The 23,737-nt window shown below is 41.4% G+C and overlaps 2 protein-coding genes across 4 annotated transcripts in view; one reads left to right on the plus strand and one right to left on the minus strand.

Moving 5' to 3' along the window:
* DCAF13 (DDB1 and CUL4 associated factor 13) overlaps positions 1-1,189 on the minus strand; it is a 28,143-nt gene extending 26,954 nt beyond the window's left edge. The window contains exon 1 of the mRNA XM_045453988.1: positions 881-1,189. Coding sequence (XP_045309944.1) covers positions 881-950 — 70 coding nt within the window. The 5' untranslated portion in view covers positions 951-1,189. The remainder of the gene's footprint in view (positions 1-880) is intronic.
* On the plus strand, positions 1,065-22,515 carry SLC25A32 (solute carrier family 25 member 32). Of its 3 annotated transcripts, none has more exons than XM_045453989.1 (7): positions 1,065-1,615; positions 6,265-6,415; positions 8,259-8,344; positions 9,655-9,815; positions 10,715-10,828; positions 11,371-11,516; positions 12,429-16,547. In XM_045453989.1, the coding sequence occupies exons 1-7, from the start codon at positions 1,462-1,464 to the stop codon at positions 12,568-12,570; spliced, it is 954 nt and encodes a 317-aa protein (XP_045309945.1). In that variant the 5' UTR covers positions 1,065-1,461; the 3' UTR covers positions 12,571-16,547. The 3 variants fall into 3 exon arrangements, with proteins under 3 accessions (XP_045309945.1, XP_045309946.1, XP_045309947.1); XM_045453990.1 differs by lacking the exon at positions 12,429-16,547 and adding an exon at positions 22,347-22,515 and having other exon boundaries at positions 1,349-1,615; XM_045453991.1 differs by lacking the exon at positions 12,429-16,547 and adding an exon at positions 12,182-12,413 and having other exon boundaries at positions 1,349-1,615.
* Positions 22,516-23,737: the final 1,222 nt, after the last annotated feature.

Below are 23,737 nucleotides of genomic sequence, written 5' to 3' on the forward strand. Positions count from 1 at the left end.
GTGAAAGGAAGATGGAACCAGACGTTCAAGGAATAGGGATGATGTCTTGTCCAGGTGACATAACCTAATTTGCATGTTAGAAATATTACTACCTTGATACTTAACCCATAAACATCTTGTGAGAAGAGACCACATATTCCCCTCTCAGCATTATTCATGTATATGTTGGATAATCTCTACTATTCAATCAAAATAACAAAGTATCGTCCCAGCCTCATCTTCTATGGTTTATCCCCCTTACTCAAACTGATGACACGGCCCTTCTCATATGCTTTATCTTTATTCCCGCCTGAAGGCCTTTGCACCTGGTATTCTCTTTACACATGGTTGGTCCCTTGTCATTTAGATACGATCCGCTATAATTCAGAATGTTAATGGGGGAACAGACCAGTAAATAAGATCAATAAAGAAGCCTTATTAATTTCATTTTAGCCATTCACGCATCAAACTTCTTCACAAGCATTAAGAAAACTTGATGGCTTTAAGTTTCACCTTTGTCTCTTCCACATTTAGAAGGATGTAATTTTGACGAAAGAGATTTAAAGAAGCCTATCAAACCCTTGAATCTACAAGTTTGGCTTTCAAGTTCCACTTCTCAACAACTGGAGCCAGAAACATCGGAGCAGCCGCTGGAAGGGGGAAGGCGGAAGTATTCCAGACATAACCAACTTTCCCACGTACCACGAGAAAAAGTTCTTCAAAAAGAGCCTTGAGGAGAAATTATCTGCTACCCAGTCCCGCAACGGCCTTATCTGCACTAAGTTTGCCTTGGCAAAAGGGAACAGGAAAAGGAAGAGACTGGAGCGTCAGTCTTCACCCAGCTTTACTCGGTGGAAGCCGAGTCCAGACTGAAGGCTGGTGACTCCCTAACTTGTCTCACCTCTTTGTAAGTCCAGCTTGGTTTCGCGGACATAGTTGTCCGGGTTCCGGCTCAGCATCTTCACCTTCATTTTGGCTGCTAGGTGTGCCCGACTCCGAGCCTTTCCTCCAAGTTTGGGTTACCCCCGCCTCCTCCGGCACATGCTACTTCCGCTTCTTCTAGACTACTTCCTGTCATGTGACTTCCACGGAGGGGAAGCCAGCCCCCTCCGCAGCACCCTGCGGCGCGCCGTAGTTTTGCTGACAAAGGTTGGTCCGAGGCGGTTTCTCTGCCGTACTCTCGCGTCCGCGTCCCTCGGCCAGAAACGGCAGCGGATGGGGGCGGGGCGGGGACTTGGCGGAGGACGGCGCCCCGCCTCCTTCGCTCTCTCCGCTGGCGTGACGTGCTGCCCTGCCCCTCTCACGCTAACTCTGCGTTGGGGTCTCTCCGTTTAGTTACCACGTACTTGCGCCCGTCCCGGAAGTGGGCTGGCCTCCCCCTGAGGTTTCTGCTCTTAAGGGGCGACCGTCGCCAAGGTGGCGGTCACTGCATCCCGGCCCACCTCCGCGGCCCTGGGCGTGGTGTCAGCGAGCCCTGGGACTATGACGGGTCAGGGCCAGTCGGGATCAGGGTCGTCGGTGTGGAGCACGATATTCCGCCACGTCCGGTACGAGAATCTGGTGGCGGGCGTGAGCGGCGGGGTTCTGTCCAACCTCGCGCTGCACCCGCTCGACCTCGTGAAGATCCGCTTCGCCGGTAAGAGGCCACTCAGACCCCGGGCTCCTTATCCTTGCTGGTATCCCGAACTGGGTGATAAAAGCGCAAAAGGAAGCCTTGCTCCCCCCTGCCTCCTTCATACTACCAAGCGAGCGTTAAAGAAAATGCTGTTCTGGCTCACCTGGAACTAGGTTTGAGGAAGGGGAGCGTGGGAAAGGGATCGGGCCGCCGTCGTCCCGCTCCCGGAATCTAAGGGATGGAGAGCAGGGGTAGAAAAGCCTGAGACAAGTTCATATTGGGTACGATACGGGACTCAACGCCTGACTTGTAAAATAAGAAAAAGATTGTCACGTTTTACGGCTTAGACCTCACACGTGCAAATCATTCACCCTTGGAGGTACTTTGAAATCTCAAGGTAGCCACGTGTTTGGCAGTTGCGGAACCGTTGCTTAGAGTAGGGCGTAATCTTCAGCAGGTGCTTAGGAATAGGTTTGGGATAGGATTCTCTTGAAGGTTTTTGGTGTTTTATAGTGTGGTACAAGATCCTATGAAGGAATAGCTAGCTCGAATCCAAATACTGTGTTTTAAATTTACGTTTCTTGAATTAAGTGCATTGAGTTAAGTGAATCTGAGTTTTTGCAAAGTACTTTAGAAGTTAAACTCAACAGTAAATTCTGGAGGAGATAGTTTCAGAGAAGGTCTTGATAACTACTGGGAAACTGTTTTCTGACGTTTGGTTTTCTTACTGCTGCAAGTTCTGCCTTGAGAATTAGGTCTGCAGAAGTGGTTCATCTTCAAGAGTCAGAACAATAATACGTATTGTTCTCTTAATATTTGTCAACCGCTGTATGGAATACAAAGTACTTAAAGTTCTTGTCCTCAGGGAACTTACAGTGTAAATTATAGGCTTGAGTCTTAGTCACATAAAAGATAATTCTAGACAACATGAAATCAAGAGCAAAATGGAATAAATCCAAATATGAGTAGACTGTCAAGAAAATTATAGATTGCTGATGGCCATCTGTATGGGTCTCATTAGATCTTGAGGTTCCACGTAGAAAGACTGATAATTTGATAGCTGGAAAGAAGACAAGCCATTCTATAAAGGAGAGTCAGTGAAAATTATGGAGTATACTCCCTAGAAGAAAACCCAGAAAGGCATGTAACTTCCATGGAGTTTGTGAAGTGTGCACAAATAAAAATTATAACAAGTAACATTCATTGAGCATTTACTAAGAGCAAGGCAATGAACTTAAAGTTTTTAGTAAATTCTCTGATTTACTATTCTGAACAACCCTGTGAATTTATTATCCTTGTTATACAAATGAAAATAATAGAAGTTGACTAACTTGCTGAAGTCACAAGTTTATAATGGTAGCTGTGGGATTTGAGCCCAGGCAGTCTAATTCTAGAACCCTTTGACTCTTAACCATTCATCATTCTACCTCTAAGAATTCCAAGTATACAGTGGCTTGAACATGAAGAGAAGAATTTTGGACATGGCTGTAGGCTTGTATGACTCGGTGTCTCTAGGGTTTTGTCTAGGAGAAGAGGTGACAGTTGAAATGATCATGGAGGAATAGTGTTGGCTTGGTGAGTTTAAGATTGTGCTGTGAAGAAGATTGTGCATGAAGAAAGGGGATTCATGGTGTCTGAAAAGATCGGTAACCTTCCCATTTCAAGGAAAGTCTTAGGAGACCAGTGTGGCCAAGATTGACAGGTAAGATAATTGAGATTAGATGGGAAGACAAAATTAAAGATCTAGGAGTCAAAGGACTTTGTCATACATAAAGTGTGAAGTGGTGATAGAAAAGGAAAATTTAGGAAGATGAATCAAAATAGTTGATTTGCCTATGTATATATAGTATTGCAAGACCCAGTGGCTTAAACTAATACTTACTGAATGTTTGCTAGGCATGATTTTTTTTTTTTTTCAACGTTTATTTATTTTTGGGACAGAGAGAGACAGAGCATGAACGGGGGAGGGGCAGAGAGAGAGGGAGACACAGAATCGGAAACAGGCTCCAGGCTCTGAGCCATCAGCCCAGAGCCTGACGTGGGGCTCGAACTCCCGGACCGCGAGATCGTGACCTGGCTGAAGTCGGACGCTTAACCGACTGCGCCACCCAGGCGCCCCATGCTAGGCATGATTTTAATGGCTTTATATTTATTAACCCATTGTAATTTTTAGAGTTAGGTTCTGTTATTTTTCCCATTTTGTGGATGAGCTAACTCAGCCACAGAGGAATCAAGTAACTGACTCAGGGTCACAATGTTAAGTGTTGCAGTGGAAGGGGGCTGCAAAGGAAATTTGGTGGCCCAAGAAAAAAGAGAAGAAAATCAGGAGAGTGTGGTGTAAGAGTAGCCGACAAAAGTATGTTTAGGAGGTAGACCGTCGTAGGTGCTACTAAATGGTTGGTGAGAAAGAGAGGACTCCCAAAGTGCTCTTTGGGGTCTTTGGGGCACTTGCAGTAGTGGGGTGGAGACCCAAATCAGATTTCAGTGGATTGGGAGGGACACAGTTCAGACTGTAACAGGTTCTTGCCCTACTTTCCAGATAAATTTCCTACCATCCCTTCTCTCCACCAGCTGTATACTGTAGCTATACCAAGTCCCTAATGTTCTCCCAAACGGTGCCAGGCACTGTGGTGCTTCCTTGGATTTACACCAGCTCTTGAGCTTGTCTAGAGATAAACCTTTCTCTCCTTTCCCCAAAGACAAGTTTCTCATCAATCTTCAAGGCTCTATGCTAACGTCTTCTCTCTCATTTTCCCTGTCACTCGACTGCATGTCCCCAGTTCCTTCTGTACAGAACATTTATCAGTGTTTCTTCTGTAATCCTGTAGCACTTCATTTACCATAGTGCTCATAACTTTGCCGTGTTGTTGCTGCTCTGTTTTGTCTTGAAGACTGTATCTGACCTCAGGGTCAGGATTTGTGTCCTACTTAAGTTTATATTGCCCCTTTGCCTGGCAATATAAGAAGTCAATAAATAGTTTTTTTTTTTTTTTAATAAAATAATATGCGTACAAATGAATGTTTTTCATGTTTAAAGATTTGTCCCTAACTAGGGTAGATGAGATTATAGTATCGGGGTAAGTATAAGGTACAGAATAGTGTTGCCTATTACTGAGACTAAAAAGTCTTACAAATTAAGTGACTTGTCAAAATAATGAAGAAATCAGTGGTTCATACCTATGAAAAGGCAAAGATGGTTTTTTTATGGTTTTGTTTTTTACCTCAAGAGAGAAATTATGTTGTGACTTTATTATTTACAGGAAATGGAAAGGTACTTAGGAAAAAAATTACCAGAAGACTAAAAGAAGTGAAATTCAAGGGAAGCATCAGAAAGATTATGAAATACACAGCCAAACATTTCCTGAGAGCTAGTCCCTCTGTTACTTGCTTTTAAATTTGTATAAACTTCCCAACAACCTGTGAGTTAGGGGATATTTATCCCCATTTATTTATTTTTATTTATTTTTTTTTTTTTTTAATGAGGATGCTATAACTCAGAAAGATTAAAATCGTGTAGCTAATTAGGGAAGTTAGATCTCAAACCCAGGTCTCCTGACAAAGCCTCATGTACTTTAATCTCATTTCATGGTGTAACATTATCAGGTTAATGATGAAAGAAATTGGCTTTTCTCCCTTTCCCTGGTAATGGCAAACAGTGATTCTCAGCCAGACTCCATTATGCACAATGAAGTAGCAGCAAAGGGGACAGTGAACTGGACATACTTTTACATGGCTAGAGGACTGTTATTTGTATAAGCTTTCTAGAGGGCGGTTTCAGTATGTATGTATAACCTTTGACCCATATTAATGCCCATTCTAATAGTTAATTCTAAGGATATAGCAGTTTGTATGAAATGTTATACAGCATATTCACTAGAGACCTCTTAATAGTAAAAAAGTGAGAACAACTTTCAGGTCAACTAGGGGAATGATTAACCAAATGATAGGGTATCTATGAGAGGGAAAACCATCATATCATTTTTAAAAATCTTTTGGAGGTCTATTTAATAACAGGAACTCTCACAATATACTCTTGAGTGAAGAAAAAAGCAGTATGCAAAACTATATATAGTAAAATACCAGTTTTATAAAAATATTATATTATCTAGATTATAAATTTGACTTTCTCTTTCATTTCCATTTCCATGTAGGAAACAGAAGACACATTCAAAATAAGATAATTCTGGGGCATGGGGGTGCTTGAAATGACTATTTACAAAGATATGAGATTATAGCAGAACCACTGGGAATACTGCAATATTCTGGAGCTAGAAAGAGCTTGGGCTGTTGCCACCTGAAGGGCCAAAGGTCAAAGGGAGAAAGTCATTGAGAGAGGGCCACCTTGAGAGGAGCCGTGACTGTCAGTAGAGAAGTTCAGTCCAGGGGTGCCTGGGTGGCTCAGTTGGTTATGCGTCTTGAATTTGACTCTTGATTTTGTCTTAGGTCATGATCTCACAGTTCGGGAGGTCGAGCCCCTCATGGGGCTCTGCGCTGAGAATGCAGAGCCTGCTTGGGATTCTCTCCCTCCCCCTCTCTCTAAATAAATAAATAAACGTTAAAAAGAGTTTTCTTCTGAATTTACCTCCTTAATATGACTGTGTGATGTCTATGTTTATATGTGATTCGGGGCTAGAACTTTCCTCTCACCTAATTTTGTGCCTTTACTGCAGTGAGTGATGGATTGGAACTGAGACCAAAATATAAAGGAATTGTGCATTGCTTGACTACCATTTGGAAACTTGATGGACTACGGGGACTTTACCAAGGAGTAACCCCAAATGTGTGGGGTGCAGGTTTATCCTGGGGACTCTACTTTTTCTTGTGAGTAGATCTGGGAGATTTTACAGTATTAAAAAGAAACTTTGTTTTTAGTGATTTTACATTTCAGTTGATGAAGCAAGATGAGTCCTTTAATCAGTTCCTTTGAATGGGAAGGGTCAGAAAGAGCACAATGTTTATTTCATTCTCTGTCAGCTATTATCAGAGGCATTTGGTCTGGAAGGAAGTTCTTAATAGGAAGAAGGTGAAAGGGTGAGATGGAGAAATGCTCTTACCTACAGAAGCCACTTCTGTGAGTTGAGTTCAGGAAGATGCCTTACCAAAATACTTCGGATTCCTGATGAAGTAAGAAAGCCGAGGAGGACAGGCCTTGGGGTCCCCATAAGAACACATACCAAGGGAGCTCCCTCTTGGGAACAGAAAGTAAAAACCCAGTGCCTGGCTAAAAGAGTTTGAGGCACGTCCCATCTTGCCTCTTAACTTGACCTGCACCATCATCTTCCCTCCTCCATCATTTCCTTCCTCCCTCACCTGTCAGGTCTCCTCACCATCCTCATGTCCATTGCAGAAGCCACTGAAAGCACCTGTGACAGGTACATTGAGCTTAGTGTGCCCGAGTGTGGGCATTCCACAGATGCCTCTAATAATTTGAAACTGAATCCAGGAATGGAGAGGCTTTTCTTCGTTTTAATACATGGCATTTTTTTTTTTATTTATTTATTTTTTTCAATGTTTATTTATTTTTGGGACAGAGAGAGACAGAGCATGAACGGGGTAGGGGCAGAGAGAGAGGGAGACACAGATAATACATGGCATTTTTAAGAGAACATCAATACCTGGTCTATCGGCCTTTTTCTCTTTTGTGTTACATATTCTACTTTCCCTCCAATAATTATATGGCAGTATGCAAACCACAACCTGAAGATATTTTTAAGTGAATGCAAAGTAAAATTTAACCTTCGTATGGTTAAAAAATGTATTTTTCTTCAGTTCTAAGACAAACCTAGATGTGAAACTATACCTATAAAATTTCTTCTTTTATGAATTTGGAGTTGTGTAGGCTCTCTAAAGAGAGTTTCTAAGGACAAGCCCTATGAACGTAAGGTGTGTGTAATGAGAATTTCTTATAAAAGTATGCTTGTTTCATGTTAGAATGGTATTGGTAGAGTTTGGAAGGCTTTTTGTAGCTGAAGTCTTCTTCCCAGAGGAAAATGGAAATTGGAGCTAGGGAGAATAGGCTGATTCGACTTCTCTGCTGAGAAACATTGGGTGGCCTCTCGATTTTCTGCCAAGTAAAGCCCAAATGCCAGTGTGCCACTCAAGTGTGATTCAATTTTCCATCTTCTCCCTCCACCCTTATTATAACCTTTGCTCATGTTCATCTGTTTCCCTGTTGAAACTACCCGTCTCCATGCCCAGCCAGTGCCACCTCCTACACAAGCCTTCTGTGATCTCAACCGTAGTTTCTCCATCTCTTATGACACCGTCTGTGTTGTCTTTATTATGATTACTTGTGTGCTGCTTATGGTCCTTGTAGTCTGCTCCATAGTCCCTGAACATATCGTTTTGCCTTCTGTGCCCAATTGCCTCACCACTGCTACAGCCTTCCCCCTCCCAGTTTTCCTATTGTTTTTCTTAATTGATGAGTACGTGATGAAAATATTTTGCACGTGTAGTGCTACCCATATACATTTGCAGGAAGGGGTGGCAAACTCTTATGGTAAACCATTTCCAGCAAATCCACTCTTGAAACTGTGCTTGCCTTGGGCATGGACGTTTACTTTTGGGGTACTGCTGTTAAATTACACACATTTTCAAACAGACTTTACTGCTTTGTGATACCTATTCAAATATTTATCAAACTGCTCATGTTTAATTCTTTTAGTTACAATGCCATCAAATCATACAAGACAGAAGGAAGAGCTGATCGTTTAGAGGCAACAGAATACCTCGTCTCGGCTGCTGAAGCTGGTAAGGCAGTGTGTGAAATATAAAACATCAACTTTTTTATTTTTGAGAGAGAGAGTGCATGCAGAGGACAGGCAGAGAGAGAGGGAGACACAGAATCTGAAGCAGGCTCCACTCCGAGCTGTCAGTACAGAGCCCGATGTGGGGCTCACCCCCACAAACTGCAAGATCATGACCTGAGCCAAAGTCAGACTCTTAACCAACTGAGCCACCCAGGTGCCCCTAAAACATTAACTTCTAACTTGATTTTCACTTTTGGTTTTTGTTTTATTTGCCTTTTCCCCCCTTTGAACAGTAGAGTTTAATTATGCTTATCTATCTAATCAGTTATCACATGGAACATCTTAGAAAGCAACTGTTCTTATTGGTTACTCTGGACAGATTGCAAGAATTTTAGTTATCACAAAGGAAGTAAAATTTAGAAAAGTTACGACTTCCTGATAGTTTAAGATAATTTGGTATATTTTCTTCAGTTAAAGTATAATTTCAGTTTTTAAATTAGACAGTTTAGTACCCTTGTTTAACTGCCTCATGGATGTGTAATATTTTAAAGAGAGAAGCAAAGTAGGACTCATGTCTTTATAACTCATACTTTGACACCTTATTTACTGATAGCTCTCGTCCGAAAAAAATCTCATTTTGAATACCTAGCTGCTAGCACAGACCTGAATTACCATGGGACTTAATAAATGTTTGATGAATAACGGAGTATTGAGGAAACTCAGCAAATGGAAAACTTAACATATACAAAATTGTCACTTTCTGTAAAGAATGTAAAATTTATTTTATAGTTCTTTAATTTTTGAGATGCGTAGCTACTTTGAATGGATTTGAGGAGGGCTGTGGGAAAGTTGGGGTGGATATGCGTGCACATGCAGAGATTATTGAGGTGTTGGATTCCTGGTCCTTTTCCCCTGATCATCAGCCCATCTGGGTCATACCATATCCTTCTCCTAAATGTTTATATCTGCTGTCAGAGTCTGCTTCCCAGGACTTTCATTGTTTCTCTACTCCAGGCTGTATTGGTTAAGAGCCAGGATGTCTCTGCTGTCCTCAACACCTCAAAAGGAAAGCATTTCACATTTCCAGCTCCCTTTTAATCTACTTCCCATTAACTGAGGAACTTTTTCTGACCACCAAAACTATGGCTACGCTTTAACCCTAAGACTGTGCCTCAGAGATTTGATCTCATTGTTGTAGGTACAGCCCCTGGGCAACCCCATTGTTTATATTACTGGACTGTCATTAATCTGGATTGTCACAAGTGGCAAGGTACCTGTATGCTGAGTAATCTTATTTAAATTTGGTTTTAGGAGCCATGACCCTCTGCATTACAAACCCATTATGGGTAACAAAAACTCGCCTTATGTTACAGTACAATGGTGTTGTTAACTCCTCACAACGACAATATAAAGGAATGTTTGATACACTTCTGAAAATATATAAGTATGAAGGTGTGCGAGGATTGTATAAGGTAATGACTTATCAATATATTTTGGATAACCGAACACTGTAACTTCCCTTGGTTCTATTGTCTGAGTTCTGAAAAACCTGTAGTCAGTCCCGAAAAGGGACCAGACTCAGGCAAGAAGCAGTTGAATGAAAACTGAAATTCTGGTTTATATAATATGGAAATTGTACTTTCATCTGTTTATTCTCCTTACCGTAAGGTATGTCATCATGACCCTGGTGGGTGCGAGAAGGCCTGTCTAAAATTTGGACAGTAACCATTCACTAAGTCACACATCACAGTCACTCATTCCTTACTACCCTCCCTAGAAACTGTGGTCCCTTGGGAACTTGCTTGGTGCTTAGTTGTTGTGTGTGTGTGTGTGTGTGTGTGTGTGTGTTTATTGTTCCCTGATGAAGTCTTGGGGTGATGGGGTGGGGGGGGAGCATGGGGTCTGGAGCTGATGGCCAAGAAAGAATTCTTCAAGAAGTCTTTGATGCAAAAAGGTGATTTTATTAAAGTGTGGGGACAGGACCCATGGGCAGGAAGAGCTGCATTGGGGTTGTGGGGGGTGACCATTTTATGGAGTTCAGCGAGATAAAGTCAAGAGGGAGTTTCCAAAGAGACTTTCACATGTTGAAGACTTGTCTAGCTAAGGTTATATTTCCCTCCAGCAAGGCATTAACTTTAAGACAGTAGGGATTCTTGGACTTTAGGCCTTTGATGGGATTGCCTTTTTCTGGTAAACTGGTGGAGATTCTTACCAGTTTAACTATTTGTTGTTTGTCCTTTCTTGTTTTTGGGAAGCCTGGAGTGTCCAAGGAATATCACACATGTCCCACCTGGAACGGGGGATGGGGGGATGGGTACTAACTTGTACTTTGCCCTCAGCTTGCCTCATACTCCTTCATCATTCCCTTTAGGGATTTATTCCTGGGCTGTTTGGAACATCACATGGTGCCCTTCAATTTATGGCATATGAATTGTTGAAGTTGAAATACAACCAGCATATCAATAGATTACCAGAAGCCCAGTTGGTAAGATGGTTCTTTAAAAAAAAGGATATCATTGGGGCGTCTGGGTGGCTCAGTTGGTTAATCATCTGACTTCAGTTCAGATCGTGATCTCATGGTTTGTGAGTTTGAGCCCCACGTCAGGCTCTGTGCTGACAGCTCAGAGCCCGGAACCTGCTTTGGATTCTGTGTCTCCGTCTCTCTCTGCCCTTCCCCCACTAATGCTCTCTCTCTCAAAAATGAAAAACGTTAAAAAAAAAAATTAAAAAAAAAAAAGATACCATTTACTTTTGTGGGCATTTAATAGATGCAATTTTATCACGTTTACTTTGGTAATGTTGCTATGATGATGACTACCACTAATTTATAGTTAAATATTTTATGGGCAAATGACACACAAATATTAATAGTAAAACCCCTTATTTGCACAGAGCTTGTGTTAAGGGGGGAAACCATATTTTTCACTTAAAGATCCATTTACATGTTTTTCTATATAATTTTTATTTCTGTATTTTTAAGGAAATCCTGTTTTAAGGAAAAACAAATGTTTTGTGTTTTCATTTTAGAGCACAGTAGAATATATATCTGTTGCAGCACTATCAAAAATATTTGCTGTAGCGGCAACATACCCATATCAAGTTGTGAGAGCTCGTCTTCAGGATCAACACATGTTTTACAAGGGCGTGTTGGATGTAATCACAAAGACATGGAGGTGAGGGCATGCGGTATATCAGAATGGCTCTTAGGAAGTACCTTGCATATCTCAGAATGTCTTGTTGCCGTTAGTTTTATAGTAAAGGCCAGCGTGCTGTGGTGAAAACACGGCTGGTGGCCCCTGCTTTTCCATTTCCCATTTACTACGTATAGAAAGACAGACTTAATCTCTCTGAGGCTTGATTTCTTCGTTTGTAAATTTAGAATATCTAGGCTGACAGGGTTGCTATAAAAATCAAATGAGATCTGTGCGACAAATTAATAAAATTTAGTGGTTATAAAATACTTGAATGGCATTGAATATAGGAAGTCATAAAAAAACGTAGTTTAATGCAATTAAGCTGCTACTTGCACAATAACTTGCAAATACTTGTCTCTGTGTATTAAGGAGGTTCTTGTTCTTCAGCATGTAGATAAACGTTTATAGGTAGATATCCCCATGTTTCTCTTTAAAAGGCCAGAGCAGAATATTTAGAATGTTTAAATTTAGTTCACTGAATATTTATTGAGAACCCAAGTGACAAGTGCCTACTCTAGGCATTAAGGAAATAAAGTTTTATTTTGTGGGTGCTATATTTAGTGTTGTCTGCCATTTATATAAGCTGTAAGATTGTTAATGCCTGTATTAGATCAGTTAATACTCTTGCATGTTTATACATTTAGAGACATTTGAAAGATTATCATTAAAGCACTTCTCAGTTTTGAAGTGTCCCTACCCTCTCTTCCCGAGTCAGTCCACGGAAGGAATGTAAAATGGCTCATAAACTGCCTTGCTTCAGGATGTTGAAAACATGGACTACAGTCACAGGGAGGTTTGACTGCTGGTTCCATGCCATATGTCAATTAAGCGTTTGTGTCTTCAGGCCAGCTATGTAGGAAATTAAGCATTTATCTATGTTTCCTTTTAAAGGAAAGAAGGCATCGGCGGATTTTACAAAGGAATCGCCCCCAATTTGATTAGAGTGACCCCAGCCTGCTGTATTACTTTTGTGGTATATGAAAATGTCTCACATTTTCTGCTTGACCTCAGAGAGGAAAAAAAAGTAAGCTAGAAGAAGATCATCTCAATTCGTCTGCTTAACGCAGCAGTTGCTCCTTTGTGTTTGAGGTATAAACCTCAGAAGAATGCTGCACAGCAACATGGTTCATAATGGAAATTGGTGTATAATCATTAGAAGTCAAAGAACTGCTAAGACTTTGCAATGTTGTTTTGCTCTTTGCCTTCCCCATATGTTTGGGACTTGGCTACCTCTGCCAGAAATGGCTCCCATCAACATGACAGTAAAACTGACGGCAAGTGGAGAATTTCACAAATTTCTCTATTTTAGTGTTCAAGTAGAAGCTGATCACAGCATTTGCTAAATGGATTAGATGAATGTGCTTCTTTTTGTGAACTCATTTGCCTGGATCGGCTTTAAAATCAGTCTGTGTGCAATAGCAAGAAAATGGCTTCTGAAAAGAATTGTCGTTGTTTCAAGAGTAAATTAAACTTTAAGGATTTGCTGGAAAAATTGTTGCTTAAATCCAGACCATTTTTGAATTGGGAAATTTTGGTGAGGGGAAAAAAAAACAACAACACCGTAAATGTGCGTTAGTTTAAATTCAATTGGAATGTGCTAACTAGGGAAATTTGAGACGTATATACTTCTCTTCATTTGAGAAATATATTTGTTGTCATTCTGTCATTAATTTTTTCCCTGGGGTCTCTTCTATAATTTAAAATGTAATTGTGGATCTAGTTATTATATTTTTTGACACTGGTACTTGGTGTTTCTTAAACTTAACAAAATCTGAACTCAGATGCAGCTGTGTCTGCCTTTATTTAGAATATTTGGCTATGTCACTAATTGGCTATAAATCACTAACAGATCACCTCACACACATACTGGAATGATTGGGATCTGTATGTTGAGAAACTGTGTGGAAATGGGAAACTTTAACTTCTTATTTCAACTATGAGATGTATGGGTCCAGATCCCAAATAAACGATTAGTCTAGATTAGTTGCTCATATTCAGGTTTAAATACAGATTACACTAATGGCCATTATTGATTTAACTTTTATGAGTCATTATAAATATCTATGAAAGCCTGTCCCCAAAGGATGCCAGAATAATATTTTTATTTATCATAAACTTCTACGAATGCTGTTGCACTTCCATCTAGTTGTAAATAAAACATTGTGGTTTTCAAAGCCATATTTAAATGGTTCTTTGAAAATAGGTCTATTTTTTATATTTTGAAAATGGCATTGTTCTAAAAATGTGGAACAGTAAGTAATTGTATTTACTATAATCTCTTGTAACATGCACAGAAATACTTTATAAATTAAATGTGATGTATTTTTCATCCTTCTGGGTTTACTACTATAATTCATCTGAATTCCTGACGTTAGTCCCTATACAAAATACTGGCTGCAGTTGCTATTTGGAATTTTAGAGGTAGTGCCATTATTCGAATGCTTCTTGTGTACCCCCAAATTAATAAAACATAATTTCTGTCTTCTAAGAGCATATAAGTTTGCAGAATAAATAAATAAATAAGTGTTAAATAACTCCAACCCTAGATGAACGGGCAAGATTTCTACAAGGCCCTCTAAGGGTTCTGAGAAAAGAGAACTCATTCAACAACAAATCGTAACTGAGTTCTTGCTCTGTGCCAGGTATGTTACCAAGCACTGAAGACACAGCAGGGAATAACCCAGACAACATTCCTGCCCTCAGGGAATTTTCATTTTAGTGTGAGTGACAGAAAACAAATATATGCATAGTACAGTTTCAGATATTAAATGCTATAAATAGAACTAAAACAGTTGGGAATAGTGTTGCTATCTTAGGATGGTTAGAGTAAGGAAAGATCTCTTTTGAAGGGTAGTGTTTGAAACATTTTGAAAGAAGTGAGGAAAGCAAACCACTATGAGATAGAGGAAACACAGTCTTCTAGGCAGAGAAAATAGGAAATACAAAGGCCCTGAGGCAGGAATTAATTTGGCTAGAGGGAAGGAGTGAGGTTAGGGTGGCCCATACTGTGTGGTGGAAAAGAAATGCAGGATTGGCTTCAAATTTCAGCTTTCCCCTTTGCAGTTTGGCCTGAGGCCAATAGTTCACCTCTCTGTCTCAAGTTTTCTCATATGTAAAATGGTGATTTGATTTGTTCCTTTGTGGATAAGGAGGATATAGGATGCTTGGGCTAGTGATTTATTGAGAGAGTGCTCTTAAGAGACTCTAGAAGATGAGGAAGAAGTTTATCATCACCCTGACCCTATGGGACAATGCACTATGTGTTGGACCACAGAGGTTGTCCTGCCCTGAGGTGAGAGCCTGGGCTATTATGTTCTTACATCAGGCAGAAGAGGGGAGGCTAGGTCCCTTTCCTCAGTCGAGAGCAATCCTCCAAAATAAGGTGAAGGGGAGGGGACAGCTGTTAACAGCTGGGATATGGGTGCACCAACCCTGTAAAAGGAATTTGGTGGGTCAACAGCATCTACAAATGAGGCTATTAAAAGTATGTAGCTCATAGGATTATTGATCAGATTAAAGGGATTAATCCATGTAAAGTGTTTAGCAGTGTCCCTGGGTCAAAAAACATTAGCATGGGCCAGATCTAGCCCATGGTCAGGGGTTTAGATTGTGGGGAGATCATTCTAGTGATTGTATGAAGAAACAATTAGGAAGGGCGCCTGGGTGGCGCAATCGATTGAGCGTCCGACTTCAGCTCAGGTCATGATCTCACAGCTCATGGGTTCGAGCCCCGCGTCAGGCTCTGTGCTGACAGCTCAGATCCTGCTTCAGATTCTGTGTCTCCCTCTCCCTCTCTCTCTCTCTCTCTCTCTCTCTCTCTCTCTCTCTCTCTCTCTTCCCCTCCCCCGCTGGCTCTCGCGCTCTCTCTCTCAAAAATAAACATTAAAAAAAATTTTTTTAAAGAAACGATTAGGAGACAGACAAGAAACAGGGTTACTAACTAGGAAGCTTTCACAAATACCTAGTCAAGACCTGGTGGGTAGCGTGGACCTGGTTGATGGGAGTTGGAGGTAGTTTATAGCTTGGTGGGGGGGAGGGGGACTAGAGCAGGCTTCATGGAAGGGAAAACTTGAAGCTTGGCCTTGAAGGTAGAGATTTCAAAGGGAACCACAGGGGAAAAAAGAAAGCATAGGTGACCTATCTTGAACAGTGTGTTGTCAATGTGGTAATAAAAGGAAGAAATGGAAGAGACAGCTGAAAGATTGGGACCAGAACATGAGAACTTTCAGAGTCTCGCTAAATGTGTTTGGGTTTTATGTGATGGATAAAAGAGAAGTGAGTCTCAGAACAGGGAGACCCGGCTACATCTTAGGGGTGACCGAAGAAGACCAATCAGATAAGAGGAGCAAACTCTGAGGGAAGGGGTTATCAACGGCGTAAATATTCTAGTAGGTTGAAGATGAGTGTCACTGATAACTTTCAGCAGATTCAAATTGTAGAGGCTGAAGACAGATTGCAAGCAGCTAATCAGGGTGGGGCAAATTGCAAGTATCCATTTCACTCTAGGCTCGCTCTTGGATTTCAGCAGATAAAGGAAAGGTAGAGAACTTTAGCTTGAAAGAAAGTGCTGGGAGTCTAGGAAGGGGTGCAGGTGGGGGGAGGTTGGCCAAGGGAAAGCCAGAACATGATTGTAAGAATGCTTGAAGATTAAGATACGGGCCAAAACAAAACTTGTCGGAGCTCTGCATCAGAGAACGAACATATGGTAGAATGTGAACCCAAGATTGTGTTGGGTGCCATGCCTTGTGAAAAGGTTATATTATGTTTCCTTATGTGCTTTTGTAATATGGCAATTTTAGAAAGTCATGTTTTTTAAACACCATACTAGAAAAAGGGTACCGACTAAAAAATATGTTCGAGTTCATGAGGCACCAGAGCAAGGTTTGTCTTTTGAATGTGGACACGTTACCGAATGTAAAATCCTCCAGGTAGAGTATGATTACCCCTTCAGTAGCAAGGCCTCTTTGGTGATTATAAAATTGCTTACAGAAATAAAATACCGTGAAATGATTTATTTAACCTTTGTCTTTTGTAAAAATGTGTTATTTAACATGCAGAAAATATGTGAGGTTTTGGGTTACTTTGGGTTGAGTCTTGCATTTCTTTTCAAGTGAGTGAATAAGAAACAGACTGTGAAAGTACCTGTCATGAATACCTCTTATTGGCTGCTTGGCATCGGTTTTTCTTCCTTCTGAGACTAGTAGCTGGAATTTCTTGTCAGAACCTCCCCACTCCCTCCATTCTCACCTTTGAGATTTAGACGGAATTGGCCTCACCTGCCCCAGAAGATGGCCCTGATTAGCAGAGCCAATCTGAATGTGCAATCTCTGTTCATAATGAATGTTTGGAATTGACACAATTACCTAAACTGGTCCAGTCAGAGTCACTCTTAAAAGCTATTTTTTTTTTCTGTGTATAGTGACAAAGATTCTCTCTCTGCTGTTTCACAAATTAGGATTTGTGTAATTCACAGCCCTCCTCAAAGCCAATTTAAGTTCATGAGTTGGGGAAAGGAAGTTTGTCCAAAATGGAGCCGACACCAAAGAGAGGACAATAAAAACTGAAAGAAAAGAAACTAGGTCTTAAGTCATGTTATAGGAGATTCTAGATCAGTTCCGACCCCTAGCTACATGTACCTCTATAGTTTCCCATTGGGTGAACCAATAAATTTCCTTTATTTTTTAAGCCACTCTCAGGTCTGTTACTCACTGCAACTGAAAACTTCCCCGATGACACAGAATCTATGATCCAGTCCCTGAAGTCTATAGGTCATTTGCCCATCAGCTATCATGATGTTGAAATCTTGTTTCTATGGAAATTGATGTCACCTTTAGGAAAAAGCACTTTGTGATCCTTCCATATGTTGTATAGGTTCTTGAAAATGTTTATACCTTTAATAGAAAACATTGTTACTTAATATTTATAAAAAAAGTATTCAACTCGCTGTGAAAAGCATAAAAGAGGAAGACTGACCAGGAGACTTAGATAAAATCTGCTTACGGTAGAAGGCCCAACAGTACAGAAGATGGATGATTTGAAAGTTGTCCCTAGTATATTTTCTGACATCAGATATTACAAGATTTTGTGTTTATATTGAGTTTCACTATATGTTAATTGTGATGTTAGGCTTGTTCTATTCAAGGCTAGAAAATAATAAAACTAATTGACACCCGGCATGTCAAAAAAGCAACAAGATGCTTTTGTTAAAGTGATTCACATTAACCTCTTTCCCACCCAGGTTTTAAACTAATTCATAAATATACAAGGTAAGCGGAGCATGAAATATTATCCTTAGTAGTAGTAAGGCTGAAATTAGAGAATGAGACTTCTGTGTCTGTGGGAAAGAGGCCTTCCTTAAACCAAGCCTCAGAGGCATACAGATATACCTATCCAGCCACAGACAGCACTGAACCGAGACTCTCTTACAGCCTGTCCTTGTACAACACAGCAAGGAGAAATGGGGCTGAAGTCATGCTCTCTGTGAGCAGCTTGTCCCCCAAGAGGGGAGAGAGAAAGCACCACTCATGCTCCCTTCCTTGTCCCCAACTCCAACCAGGTAAGTCACACCTGCCAAGTCTAAGTCCAACCCGGAGACAGAACAGACAGCAAATTTCACCAGGAGAAGATTAAGTAAATGCATTATGGGAATTCTAAACAGTACCCGAAGGCTGAGAGAGAGTAGCCAAGGAAGGACAAGCTTGGAAGAGGGTCCCCTCTGACATTCAGACTTCTTGAAGAAGGTGCGCTTGCAAAGCACTGGATGGTGAGAAACTCTGCTGGGTTTCCTGGGCCTGAGCTGGTTTAGAATTACCTGACAAACAGGAAATGATCCCCGAGGACACAAGCAAGCCAAGGCTAGTGAGCAGGTTGTCAAGGGAGTTGGGACATTTTTGCAGGTGCAAAACCAGGGCAGACTTTGTTCACATTGGAAAGGCTACCGGAACAACTCTGTAGGGGCAAGCAAGCCAAGACTTACGGATGGGCGCACTGGGGAGTCAGGGGCGCTGCCACAGCAGAAGCCAGGACTATGTGGTGACCCTCTCAACTGCAGCAAGATAATTAGGCCTCTTGGGCTGGGGCTGCAAGGTAAAGGACTGCATTCTGGATATGCAACTGGAGCAAGGCACCACCAGATAGACACACACCCTACTGACACGAGCAAGAAAATGCAAATGGCAGCACTCTGATACCAGAAAGACCAGCTTCTTTCTTCCGTGATGTTCCTCCAGTATGCTCTACTTAACGGGGTCATTCTTTTTTTTTTTTTTTTTCTTTCTTTTTCTTTTTTGAGAGTGCAAGCAGGGGAGAGGGAGAGAGAGAGAGAGATAGAGAGAGAGGGAGAGAGATTCCCAACCTGGCTCCACACTCTGCGCAGAGCCCAACATAGGACTCGATCCCACAACCCTGGGATCACAACCTGAGCTGAAATCAAGGGTTGGATGGTCAACTGACTGAGCACCCAGGTGCCCCATTGATAGGCTCATTCTAAAGGAGAAAGAGAGTCCAGTCCATTGTCACAGAGTAGGTACTGAAGAATGAATTTAGAGCTCCGAAGCAATAAATGGATAAGTAGCTTAATTGACCCTTTTGAGTATTTGGCTTCCATTTGCACCCTTTTACACACAGTCTAATTCCTGCCCAACAACAAAGCAACTAACTTAGCCTAGCATGATAGAGCTATCCTGATAGGTGAAGTGCTTGCTCTTCCCCCAAATGAGAAAACACAAAGCACAACAGTCAGTGAATCCATTGCTGGATATATTAATTCCTCCTCAAATTCAGTCATGGTCCCACTGAATATTTTCTTAACTGAAGATTACGTTGTAAAGTTGACCTCCACCAACTTTTATATAAAATAAAAATGGTAAGGAGAGAAAGGGAGAAAAGGATTAGCCCATATAAATAAACACGCATAGAACAAAGAGAAAATATCCAAAGCTACCACAGTCTTGGTTTCTGTCATTGTTCACAAGGTCATAGTTGAGATCTATAGCTTCTGCCTTTAACTACCCATTCCACATTTTCCTTGACCGCAGCCAGAGCTCACAGCTCTGGGTTCTTTACCTGGTGAAGTAGATCCAAATCCTCCTTCCCAAAAGGTCTGGGTCCTCGATCACTGTGACTTTTTTGGTTCCTGTAGCTTTCCATTAATCTTGGGCATGGAGGAGAACCTGGAAAAGTCTCCTGCGTTCCAAACATCGCCCTTGCTTCCGCCAAAGCAGCAAACAATTTCCCTTGGTACTTGGGAGCCGTCAGTAAAGTCAATAGATTAACCTGTTTTTCACCTGTTGGTTCAGTGGTCTAAAGAGTGCAAAATGGTCAGGTGGCAGTCTGTGTATACGTAGGCTTCTAACACGGACTCCATGATCCCTGCCCCCTGAGGTAAACAACCTATTTCTGCTTATGTATCTTTGGGACCTGTAAATATATCTGGATATAATCTCCCATGACTATGTTATATGGCAAAAGGAATTTTAGAAGTGTAATCAGGGTCTGTAATCAGTTGGCTGTAATCCAAAAGGAGATTATTCTGGGTGGGTCCAACCTACCTAATAGGCAACCCTTAAAAGCAGAAGCACTCTCTTGCTGGTCTGGAAGAAAAACAGCCATGTTGTAAGAGGAGGGGCAACATATCCAGCACCTGGGAGGGACCTTTAGGAGATGAAAGGAGTCCTCAGCTGACAGCAAGAAAACAACGTTTTCTTAACAACACAACTGCAGGGAATCAGATTCTGCTAACAATCACATAGCTGAGAAGAGGATCCTGAGCCTCAGATGAGAAGACTGAGCCAACACTTTCATTTCAGCCTCGTGACACTGTGAGCAGAGGACTCAACTAATCTGTACCTCGACCCTTGACCCACAGAAACCATGAGACAGATAAATTTGTGTTGTTTCAATCTACTACATTAGTTGTGCAGCCAACAGAAAACTAGTACAGTCTCATCTTCCAATTCAGTGGAACTATTGTTGTGTCCCCGGCTGGAATTCCCCGCAGGGAGAATAAGATCTCCAAACTGGCAGAGTTCAACATTGTCAGCAAGGGAAGCAAAAAATCTGCAAATGAGTTATTAGGTATAATAGTGAGAGAAGCCATTCTCATTTCGACTGCTTGCATTCTGGCTACAGGAGAGAGAACAGCACGTAATGATTTCTCGTCCAAGCATGTACTCCAACTTGTAAGACAGAACCCCATCCTTTTAGGATATTGTCTGCCAACTGGTACCATGATGAGTCCTCAGTCAGCCATTTCACCTTTCATTTAGACTAGCCTGATAGTCTAATGTATGAGCTGTGGTAATGCCAGTCAATTCCATGGGGTGAGCCCGATTGTTGGACTTCTCTGTTGTAAAATGCGGTTTCTGGATCTGAAGCAGTGCTGGGTAGAATGTCATGAAGTGGTTAGGGCATTCTGTGAGTCCATGAATGGCATCATGGGCACAGAGAGCAATCTATATCCTGAATATATGTCTATTTCCATGAGAATGAATCTCTCCCCTCCAGGGTAGAAGAGGTCCACTAAGTGGCTTACTTGTCCCCTCAGGGAATGGTGCCAGTGTTGCATACTCAATGCTAGTCTCTACTCAGCAGTAACACTAGCCAGTCCAGCATTTTTTTTTTTTTTTTTTTTTTTTTTAGAAAGAGAGAGGGAGAGAGAGTGCTCAAGTGCGTGAGAGTGTGGGGAAGGGGCAGAGAGAGAGGGAAAGAGAATCCTTAACAGGCTCCTCGAGAAACATGGAGCCCAACATGGAGGCTGGCGAGGGGTCCGATCCCACAACCTTGAGATCACGACCTGAGCTGAAATCAGGAGTCAGACGCTCAACCGACTAAACCACCCAGGTACTCCATCAGGCTAGCCTTTAAGATTCTGTGTTGTTGAACATAGCCTCCATCTTTGCCACCATGGCTTCTTTGTTCGTGGGTCCATTGAACCAGCACTGGAGTGGCTGGGGAAAGAAGCTGACATTGACAGTGTGTTATTTCGTCCGTCTCAGTATTAAGAGCCTCCTCTGCAATGGACATCCTTTGATACGCATTCACATGGGACATAAATATCTTCACAATCTTTGCCAATTCAAAGACGTCTGAACTAATGTTCTTGTCCCTACCCAAAATGTCCTTAATCCCAGTCCCATTTCTCAAAATTTTTACCCATCTTGGTTAACTTCTGTCTTCAACATTATTTTATCGAGATTCCTTCTCACCCTCTTGTCCTTTTCGGATTATTCTGAAGCAAATTCCAGACATCATATCACTTTACCTTAAATATTCCAGTATTATTATCTTTAAAAGATAAGCACTATTTAAAAATAACCACAATATGGGGCACCTGGTGGGCTCAGTCAGTGGAGCATGGGACTCTTGATCTCAGCGTTGTGAGTTCGAGCCCCACCTTGGGCATAGAAATTACTTAAAAATAAAAGAAAGAAAGAATTTAAAGGGGTGCCTGGGTGGCTTAATCGGTTGGGTGTCCTATCTCAGCTCAGGTTCGTGAGTTCAAGACCCACATTAGGTTCTTTGCTGTCAGTGCAGAGCCTGCTTCAGATCTTCTGTTCTGCCCCCCTCTCTGCCCCTCCACCACTCATGCTCTTTCTCTCAAAACTGAATAAACATTTTAAAAAAGAAGTTAAAAAATAGCCACAATACCTTTATCACACCTAAAAAACATGTAATTATTTGATATCAAATATCCAGTTAGTGTTCAAATGTCTTCATCTCAAGCATCCAAATAAAGTAAAAACATCGAAATGGATTGAGATCATAGTAAATCTCTTTTAATACATGTTTTTTCTTTCTCTTTTCTTGCAGCTTATTTGTTGAAGAAACCAAGTTGTCTTTCAAGTTTCCCATAGTCTAGATTTGCTATGATTCTGTCATGTCAATTAGCATGTTCTTCTATCCCTTGTATTTCCTAAAATCTAACGGCTATATCTGGAGACTAAATCAATCCAAGTTTGATTGTTTCTTGGCAAAACTACTTCTTGAGTGGTGTTATGTATTTTCATTAAGAGATACATAGTCTGGGGGCGCCTGGGTGGCGCAGTCGGTTAAGCGTCCGACTTCAGCCAGGTCACGATCTTGCGGTCCGTGAGTTCGAGCCCCGCGTCGGGCTCTGGGCTGATGGCTCAGAGCCTGGAGCCTGTTTCCGATTCTGTGTCTCCCTCTCTCTCTGCCCCTCCCCCGTTCATGCTCTGTCTCTCTCTGTCCCAAAAATAAATAAACGTTGAAAAAAAAATTAAAAAAAAAAAAAAGAGATACATAGTCTGGTGCCTCACTTTTTGGAATGTTATCAGTCATTGATGATCGTTGCCAGATCTCTTAATACATGAGGGGTTGAAAATTTGATATTCTAATTCTATCACTCTTCATTTGTTACCTATGCCAATACACCCTATAAAATACTATAAAACACACACACACTTCTATAAGGGGAAAGGTCCCTTCATCAACAGTTTGGTTACCCAGAAATACAGTTCATATAGAGAAAGCAGAATAAATGCTTGGTTTTTTTTCCTATTTACCAATTTTCACAGTGACAAGTTGGTTTCCTGGCATCCTCCAAGTTGACCAATGAATTTTATGTTCATCTCATTATGAACTCCTGCATTAAAACACATTTGATGTGTTGCAAACCATTGCCATTATTTTTTTTTATTAAAAAAAAAAACCCTTTTTTTAATGTTTATTTATTTTTGAGAGAGGGAGAGACAGAGTGCAAGCTGGGGAGGGGCAGAGACAGAGAGGGAGACACAGAATCCGAAGTGGGCTCCAGGCTCCAAGTTGTCCGCACAGACCCCAACGCGGGGCTCGAGCTCACGAACCGTGAGATCATGACCTGAGCCGAAGTCGGACGTTCAATCGACTGAGCCACCCAGGCGCCCCAAACCATTGCCATTATTATCTTTACTGATCCTTAAATTGTATTATCTTTGCCAGTGGGAAACAATTCAAGTTGGCTCTTGGCTCCTTTTCAGTTATCTTTCATAGTTGCCTTGTTTTCCACTATGCCAGGATGTTCCAGACTCATACTGCACATTTCCTGCCCCAGAGCTGAAATCACCCATTTCTTCAAGTAGCCTTAGTTCCTTTTAGTAGGAAATGGAATGTGTTACTAGACTGGTCATCATTTCTAGGTCATTGTTTGCAGGCCAAAAACTAGGAGACTTTGTTACTGTTTTTTGTTTGTTTTGTTTTTTTGG

Source organism: Leopardus geoffroyi, chromosome C3 (assembly GCF_018350155.1).
Source record: "Leopardus geoffroyi isolate Oge1 chromosome C3, O.geoffroyi_Oge1_pat1.0, whole genome shotgun sequence".
Lineage (NCBI taxonomy): Eukaryota > Metazoa > Chordata > Mammalia > Carnivora > Felidae > Leopardus > Leopardus geoffroyi.

Coding starts and splice junctions, on each gene's coding strand:
- SLC25A32 (XM_045453989.1), top strand. CDS start 1,462: ATGACGGGTCAGGGCCAGTCGGGATCAGGGTCGTCGGTGTGGAGCACG. Junction 8,345..9,654: donor CGTCTCGGCTGCTGAAGCTG/GTAAGGCAGTGT, acceptor ATTTGGTTTTAG/GAGCCATGACCCTCTGCATT. Junction 11,517..12,428: donor GTAATCACAAAGACATGGAG/GTGAGGGCATGC, acceptor TTCCTTTTAAAG/GAAAGAAGGCATCGGCGGAT.